We start from the raw sequence: 9,520 nt of genomic DNA on the forward strand, positions 1-9,520 counted from the left end.
GTAAAAAAAAGGACATGAATGCATCTCCTCTTATAAGTACTGCTCTCTCAACACCACTTATTATTTTCCTATTGTGAGCATTATGTCCTCCCTTCTCAACAATTCACCATGTTACAATATGTATTGGGTAGCATTTGTTGATTGGCCTTCCTTTTTTTTTGCTGCAAAGATATTATATATGACATACTAGCTAGACATGGTATATGGATAGGCTAACACATGGAAATGTCCAATAATTGTAATGGTGGTTCAATAGTGAAGGCCATCATTAATTGTTTACTAAAAAAAAGAAAGTTATCATTGAAATCCATGCAGCACAAAAATTTAGGGCCATTTTAAATAAGGGTGGCAATTAGGTTGGGTCAAGTTGGACATAGATCAGATTAAATAATATTTGTCAATCTAAACCTCACCTATTTATTAAACAAGTCAAAAATTTATATTTGAACCGACCCATTTATTAAGCAGGTAACTCGACCCGATCTGTATAACTCATTTACTAGATAGGTCAAGTCAGATTAAGTATGTTAAACAAGTTAAGTGGATTTTTAATGGACTAAATGGATATAAACATATCAGGTAAGTTGAGCGGGTTAGATATATAGGGTAGAAATGGGTTCAGTAAGTTTTAAATGAATTAAATAGGTATTAAATGGGTTAAATGGGTCAAATCATAATCCGGCCAAATTATTAAATAGATTAAAAGAGGTTAAACGGGTTAAAGGTCTAAACTCAAATATAATCTGTTTAATAAATGGGTTTAAATAGGTTGATCTGTTTATGACCTAAATCTATGTCAAATCCGAACTAGTTTAAAATAGATCGTTTGTAGGTTGCATTGACAAATCAGGTCATAAATTGCCACCCCTAAATTTCTCAACAAGGATATCATAATGACTAAAATGAGAACATGCTATCAGAAACATAGAAAGCATATGATTCACATTGCCCGCCGAAGCCTTTGGTAGAGTCAAAGATGACAGGGGGGAACTCAAGGACGGACTCGATGCGTTGGTCGTGGGCCATGAGGAAGGAGGATAGCGGAAGCGGCGAGGGCGACACTCAGCGCTGGTTGACGTTGACGTGGTGATGCCAGTGGTGCTATATCTTAGTAGGGACAAGCATGCTATGATAACCCCGCCCAAGATCTTAGTGGGCTTGGCTACAAAGGGCCCAACACCTCTTGCGCTTTTATTCCTTTGCAAGCCTCCCTCCACCGCCTCAACTTCTACTCTATCTATTTTCTTTCTTCTCCATGCACGCATCTTGTCACCTCTCATTCTCTCTCGTTCTCTCACACATGCCTCCTCCTCCCTCGTTTCCAACCAGTGCCGCCCCTATCCCTATTCTCCTCCTCTTTCACTACCCGTTAGCCTTTGCCACTCCCTTCTTCCCTCCCACAAACACCTGAAGCTTCGTTCGACGTCTCTCTCTCTCTCTCTCTCCTGCTTCTTCCTTTCCATCGCCTCACCTTCCCATCTCTCTTATCTATTCTCTCCTCTATCATCTCCTTCGTTCCAAAGATATTCACTAAAACAGTAGATCTCAAATATGAAAGCTCGGACCAATATCTAAAGCAAGATTTTATGCTCCAATGGGACGAGGGGCGCCGTTTTGGCCATCCCGTACTATTTCTATGAGAAAATGGGATTGGAATGAGGTTGGGACTCCCAAACCGGCCCGTCCGTGTGGAGAGAGAAGAAAAAAGCGAAAAGAAAGAATTTGGACTATCTCTAGGGGCATTTTGGAAATGAAAATAGAGGGTTTGGGGTCTTTTTAACCATGGTTAAATATTTAAAATGCTTTGACCAGATAAAATTGACCGTACAAAATTTGAGTCTGGTTGACTGGTTAAGTTGATAACCATGCTTTAACCAGGTTTTAACGAAAATAAGCGAAGGCAACGTGGAAACTCTTTTCCAATTTTCCTTCTTTTATACACGTTACCGGCTTCCAGAAAAAGAAAAAAAAAACCGCTTTATTGCCTTCCGACACCTTCTCCGGCCCATCTGGCTGAAACAAATCCAACCCCATCGAGCCCAATATAACGACTCTTCCCTCCTTGGACAAACAAATCTGAAGGCCTTCTAGGTTTTACTACCCACCTTATTCCAGACTACGAAACTTGCGGGCTCTATTGGGCCAGGGTCCGACGCCGTCATGTTTAACGGGGAGAAAACGGGGTAAACCGTAAAGGGTCGCAGAGGTCGACTTCTACTCCGTTCTTCCCCATCCTTTCGGTGGTTTTCTTGGACCGGTCCTCCGTCGCTTCCTCCTCCGCCGCCGCCCCCGCCGCTGACTGACGCTCTTCTCCTCTTTTCTACGCCTCCACCTTCGGCCGGCCCGCCGCCGCGCTCCTGCCGGATCTTCCCGCAGCCTGGCGTCGATGATGCCGGAGAGCACGCTGGTGCACGACGTATGCACGTCGGTGGTGGTTTCGGGGATCATCCTGGGGCTGCTCCACTTTTGGGGGGAGTTGGCCAAGCTAGGACTTTTCGAGCAGGTCTGCGCTTTTTCTTCTTTCTCTCTATTCTTAGATGCGATTTTAGTTGGCTATTTAGTCATAAAAACTTCTTTAATCTTCGGTTTTGGGAAAATTTCTAGGTTTTTATTTCTCCTAGAATTTGGGGCGGCGGTTTCAGTACTTGGCTGCTGGAGTTGAAGCGCAGCAATGTTTGATGAGTATTCTCCATGTTGATTGTAATGATAAAAATGTGAGTGCTGGTTAAATATTGGTAGCGATGGAGCATGTGGCACTGCTTTATTTATGGATCTTAAATCAAGGAGCTTGTTTGATATAATATTGGAGGTATTATTGTTTAAAGGGTTTATAGGGTTTATGTGGTATCAATTTAATCAGAAAAATAAAGTAAGTAACAGATGGGGTTTAGATTGAGTCCCTTGAGGTGCACAAAAATGCGGCACTCGTTCGCTCTCGAATTACAATTTGAAACCACCATGTACCTATCTTGGGGTAAATCAGAAAGTATAAAAATTTGTTTGTAGAAGAAAGATGTGGATCTGTGTTGTAGAGTTTATGAGTTGCAGAACTCTGTTACAGCAAGTGAAGAAGAAAGAAATTTGTCTATGATTCTTGTAAGAAAAATAGCTTATATATAAGAGAAGGAGGAATGTTTCTGACTGGATGTAGTATTTGTTGGGTTCCCAAAGCATCTAATCATCAGTACGTGATTGAAAACAGAGCAAGAAGTATTGAGGTTAGCGTACAGGAAACACTTCATTTCACGGAGAAATGTTATTGGAGATTCCTCATTCGGAATCCACTATGACCACAAGTATGAGATTTTGTTTTGGTAGAACTTTGTAAGATGAAATAATAAAGAATCTCAGCGATCTTCACCTCTAAGTTTTTGAATCAGACATTATATATAAAAGATATTACTCAAAAGTTCTCACAGATAACTTTTAGGTCATTTGCAAATTATAAATAAATGCAGTAATAACTAGCTATGAATTATTAGCTGAGTATTAGCAAAATGATCATTGATGTTTGAAGGGCATAAAGCACCATAGTCAGGATAGGGTGAAAAGTTGAAAATGGACACCCTCGGGGATGAGATGGACATACTTTTCCTAAATGATGGAAGAGGAAATATTTATATGAAAGGATGGGTGTTAAAGGAAGAGAAATAAAGCAGACATGGTGGGCTAGGATTTGGAGATTTGTTATCTCAAATCTTAGGCAAGGTTTTATAAGTTTGCAATTATTTTTTTCTGTTTCTCCTCCTTTTTAATTAAAATTTTCCTTCTCTTTTCAATTAGATTTACACCCAAAATTGGTTCACAGTGTATTGACCATATATTCTCATTATTAATTTGTCAATATCTACCAGCGGCCACAACCTGTTACATTGTTCAGTACTTGTACTTAAGCCCTTGCAACCTTTATGGAAATAAACTAGGTGTTCAAAGTTACACAAATTTTCCTATATTAAAATTTACCAATTTTGCTATGGAAATGATGCAAGAGGGCAATTGACTAAAGATTATGACATAAGAAGGAAACAACCACTATAACTCTAACTTGCTGAGGAAATTGATGAAGAAGAGAAAGTTGAGAGCAAACTTGAAGAAACTACAAATGGATTTTATTTACTTCGAATAAACTCATGATGGAGTAGTTGCAAGTCTTATATGCTGTACGAATGAAAGGTGTATTTGGTAAAAATTTTGAATATGTTAAAAACATGTAACTCAGAGCAATGAGAAGTGCACTAAGCACTTATTAGATACTTATAACCTCCATTGGAAATAAATCTTCACTAGGGTTCAAATTTGGGTCCAATCTTTTGTTCTTAAGAACTAGAGAATGAACAAACATCAAATTGAAACTAGAATAACCCTTTAGAAGTTTAAGGCTTGAAAAAATCAAGATACATGTTGAAAAGGTAGTAAGCCTGAAAAAGAGTACATGGAGTGCATTTTCACAAGAGGTATCAAGGATTTATTTAGGGGTTTAAATAGGCCGTCCCACATGCTGGATTTTTTATTGCTTGAGTCAGGTTTCATGCTTGTTTCTTGAAAATTTTAATATCCTCGGGCCAGGCCCTAGGTATGCTTAAATTTCAGGGACAAAATAAGTTCCAAACACCATAGGGTCGACCCCGTTGATCTAAGATACGCAATTATGGACCTAAACGAGGTAGATTAAGTGTCAAGACACCTATCAACTATCATTTATGTGCCATATATATCATTGAGACTTAAAGGAAAATGTTAAATAACAAGTAAGATTTGGTTATTTAAATGTATCTGAATGTAGGGGGAGGACTGATTATTGCAAAATGAGCATAGAGAAAATGATCATATTTAGGAGGTCTTTTTGCATATTTAGGAGAGCAGAGTTAGGTGAGTATATCAAAGTAAGGTTAGGCTTGGAACTAATGGAGGATGTGTTGAAATTTTCGAGAAGGCATTTAGACAAATAACATGTGCTAGAGACAATCCTATCGAAGACAGGGGTCTCAATTTTAAGAGAATTTGAGATAATGAGCGGACTGCAAAGTAGACTCGGATGGTGTTTGTGAAAAGTAAATTAACATGGCCTCCTACTTTGATAGAAAAGATCTTAGGTAGGAACTTACGGTAATGTTAAATCCATATTTGTAAGTAAAATCTTGTTATTTTTCATGCTTATATAGGTCCTTTGGGTTAAGTAGCTTAGGGATGAATTGACAGACTGATAATACCTAAACTGTTGGATAATTCCAAAACAGTAAGTTTCTCAGTTGGTCCCTCTTTCTTTTTTTATTTGGATTCAAGTCAATGAATATTATTTTCCATTGCAATCAAGGCAGCATTATTTATTCACTCACAGGTATTCCATATCCTCCTTTCTAATTTTGTTCATGTACACTAAGGTCTTGTGTCTTGTCCAGTGCTTTATACCATATTTTTGTAATTCTTGAGCTTCCTTTTGATTCAGCACCTTGAACTATGTACCATTATTTGAGCGTCAGCTTCATCTGATAAATTATCTTCTTTGTTTTTTATGGGCTTGCAGCAATCACTGTATGCTTTTCATCTTCCTCTATCTAAGTTGGAGCCAATCAAAATAAGTATGATCCAAAATACTTAAGCTCTTGGATGTGCAAATTAATGAACCAGAAGCTTTTAAACCAAATGTGATTCGATCACAAAGAGAAGGAAGTAATTCTTTTAAATCCACTAAACTTGCACTTGTCATAAAAAATAGTCATAAAATAATAAAATTATGAAAGTAGAACTGTAAACCTTTTTTACTTTCATTGATTGATTATAAGTTAATACACAAGGCTTCTATTTGTACTATTTGTACGAGGCAGATTTGACCTCTCGAAATGCAGACTGGATTTCTCTTGTAGTTAAAATAAGTGAAAAATTTTCTAAAATAATAAGAGATTTAAATTAGAATGAAATTTATCTTGGAGCTAGTTCTCAACTCTTACATCAATTTTGTCTCCTACCACGTTGCCTAATATCTCCCAAATTGGAAGATATGTACAATCAAGGTATTCTGAAAAGGAAAATTTTACTTTGACTGGCCCATTTTGAGGCCCAAAGGTTGTCAAATGCCGATGTCAATGGAGTGCAATGAACCATTTGGAGATCACCTCATTGTTGTTGTACTCATCAAGAGTTTTGTTTTGGTGCTCGGCATGCTAATAATGGACATCATGTTGAAACATTATGACCTCCGAAAGTCAGGATTCATGATTGAGTCCTGGGGTAGATCTTGCTCCCAAATCGCATCTAAACCTACCTAAAGTGGCCAAATTGGTCTGCAATGGGTCCGGTGATCCAAAAATGTTCATTTGTCAACCAAATAGTTTGATTCAAAATGTTTGCATGCATGGATTATAGGTTTTCATATTTCAAATAATTGTTTAAGAAGCAATATAATTATTTTATGTACTGAATTTTGAAGTATGGTGAATGAAAGTTCAGTCACTAGATACTGAAATTTAAAGGACATTAAGTGTGTTTCTTTGAAAAATGCAAAATTTGTCTGGAGAGAGATGAAGGCACAAAAAGTGGCATTAGTGACTCGAAAACAACTCATCAGAGCAAGCTTGCACCTGTCCATAAACAGCAATAGCTGGAAGATTGTTCACAAAGAGAGGTTAATCTTATTTTAATAAGCTTAGACTATTGAAACTGAATAGTCTTTCAAAGACATCAAGCAATATCTAGGTCAGAATCTAGATAAAAAGATACAAGCAAATTATTGAAGGTTATGTAATGTTGCAACTAATATGCAGTGTGTTACCGAGAGCAGCATAGCTGCCGAGGACTATGAGATATTTAGATTTGATTACCGAAGCCTGCTTGTTTGCCTTATTTATGTTGAAAATTCCTACTTCTCATAGTCTTCTAGTTTAATCATTGAATGTTCCTTTCTTATGATTAACTTTTACAAGGGATATCGTATGGTTGTAGAGGTAGAGAGTTCTGATATTAACTCTGGAGATGGATAATGCTTAGGTCTTCAATGGGTTTTTCTAGATATATTCTTCTTCACAACCTTTTATTTTTCTTTTGCCTTTTATTTACATTATAAATCATAGAATTTTAAAATTAAATGGATATTATATAAAGAACCATCACATTTTTTCCTGAAAATGCCTAAATGGCACCGCATAATGTAGGAAGCCTGGCACTGCATCATGTAGGAAGCTTGGCACCGCCCCTCAAGTTTCCTTAAAAGAAAAGAAGTTTACTGCCAAGGTAATTTCAGTAGGGACATAAACTGAGCTTTTATAGGATTACAGTAACATTAATCTAAAGCTTTTGGGATTGTTATCTCATGTTTTCCAGATCTTTAATTGTAACCCTGGAGATTTACAGTTAAGAAAGTTGACAAATTTCCCCTCATTGATCACCATACCTATTGATTTTTTTTATGCTTATAATGTTAAGACAGGACCGAACCTATAAAACATAGAAGAGAGCTTGAGGTAAACATCAGTTCAACACAAAAAGTGATTGCATAATCATCAAAATACCCTTGACGTATCATGTATATTTCATCACCTAAGATAACAGTGAGATCTAAATATAGGACTGGCATTTCCAGGGGGGTACGTAGATTGTAAAGCCTCTCTAAACATTATAGTTGCATTACTGCAACTTTTGAACCATCCTTTGTCATTCCAGCTATGTTAATCTTGCTTGCCCTGATATACTTATTCTACTGTCTTGGTGCTGTACAACCTAGCCAGACGAATATGTAAATAAGCACAGATGTTCTTTTCTATGTAGAGAAGTGTCAAAAAATCATGCTAGATGTCTAAACTCCATTTTTTTTGTAAAAAATCAATTCAAATGCTGATGCATTAGAAAAGGAAATATAAGCGTGGGTAAATGTTTCCCTATTTTGATGCATATGATTTATCTATTTCACTGCCTGAGGGATTATGTTCTTTGTTTCCGCTCTTTAGAAATTGAGTCGAAAGCTTGTGCATGTAAGCGTTGGGCTGACATTCATGCTCTTTTGGCCTTTGTTCAGGTAACCATGTATTAAAGAAATTTTTATGTATATTCATTGTTTTATTGTAACTTAGTCCTTGCTTATTGCAGTTCAGGAAGCCATGCACCATTTCTTGCAGCTGTAGTACCAGGGATCAATATTATTAGGATGCTGCTCATGGGACTGGGAATATGGAGAAATGATGCTATTGTCAAGTCAATGAGCAGACATGGAGACTACAGGTTACAGTTCTTATTAGACATCTTATCCCATGCTACACAACTTTCGTGGCTCACCCTAATTATATCCAAAGGTCTTTGCCTGCTTAGTTGTGTATTTGTTGATGATGATCTTCTTATTAATGAGGCCACTATGTTAGGGTCATTTCATTTTTATAACCTTTGATTTCTGTCACCATAGGGAGCTTCTGAAAGGGCCATTATACTATGCTTGCGCTCTAACTCTGGCTTCAATATTTTGGCGAACGTCTCCTATTGCGATAGCTGCAATCTGCAACTTGTGTGCTGGAGATGGTAAATATATTACTATGCATTTTTATGTGCGATTGAGTTGTTGGCTATAATACTTTGAGAGTAATAGTTGAATATGTTGACTGCATGGTTTGAATCAATTAGAATAGGGATAAGACACTTGGGAAATCCATTGTTTGCATAGCTTGTCGAAGAAATAGATTCGTTTTTTCTCTGGGATATAAGAAAGCTCTTTGAAAACCTCAACACAGCTACATTAGGCAGCATTTGCAATTATGTATTTTCTGACAGGTGTGGCTGACATAGTAGGAAGGCGATTTGGGAGCCGAAAGCTTCCTTACAACCCTAACAAGTCCTTTGCTGGTACCTTTGCAATGTTATTTGCAGGTTTGATAGCATCAGTTGGGTAAGTGTAGTTTATGTGTCATTTATCTCACTGCAGTTGCATCTATGGAGTCTACAGTTCTTTCATGGTTTATGCTGATGCTATCCAGGTACATGCATTACTACCACTTGTTTGGATTTGTTGAAGAAAGCTGGGATATGGCCATACGCTTCTCTTTTGTGTCTCTAGCTGCGGCATTTGTAGAGTCGCTTCCCATCAGTTCCAAGCTGGATGACAATTTAACAGTTCCTTTTACTTCAATATTGGTTGGTGTCCTTGTTTTTTAGTTGCATGAGAAGGTTGGATCTAATGTTGTACGCTACACAAAAACGTGGCACCTACATGGGCATAACTTTGTGGTGAATGGAGATTGTTTGAGAAATTGCAGGTTTACCAGTTCTCTAATCTCAGCTTCTGACTATGCCATTAGATCCACATCTATCAAATTCAATACACTGAAACAGTGATTTTGTTTCCGTGTAAAAATTGATCTGTGAGATTTTGTGTAACACCATTGGACTAAACACTGGAAGGGGTGGAAGGAACAGCAAATTGTATCACATACCCCTTTAAACTCAAATCACTGCACGTCAAGTTCAACAGCTACAGCTTTCTAAGTTTTCAGTATTCTACCCAAGTTTATCAAGTTCTTATCTGTTTATTGGTAATTTAGAA

At 37.4% G+C, this 9,520-nt stretch overlaps 1 protein-coding gene across 1 annotated transcript; it reads left to right on the plus strand.

Annotated features, from left to right (window-relative positions):
- Nucleotides 1–2,212: 2,212 nt before the first annotated feature.
- On the plus strand, nt 2,213–9,250 carry LOC103718108 (probable phytol kinase 2, chloroplastic). The gene is made up of 6 exons (XM_039124959.1): nt 2,213–2,503; nt 7,941–8,008; nt 8,080–8,211; nt 8,390–8,502; nt 8,752–8,866; nt 8,955–9,250. The coding sequence occupies exons 1-6, from the start codon at nt 2,387–2,389 to the stop codon at nt 9,130–9,132; spliced, it is 723 nt and encodes a 240-aa protein (XP_038980887.1). The 5' UTR covers nt 2,213–2,386; the 3' UTR covers nt 9,133–9,250.
- Nucleotides 9,251–9,520: the final 270 nt, after the last annotated feature.

This window comes from Phoenix dactylifera, chromosome 3 (assembly GCF_009389715.1).
Source record: "Phoenix dactylifera cultivar Barhee BC4 chromosome 3, palm_55x_up_171113_PBpolish2nd_filt_p, whole genome shotgun sequence".
NCBI lineage: Eukaryota > Viridiplantae > Streptophyta > Magnoliopsida > Arecales > Arecaceae > Phoenix > Phoenix dactylifera.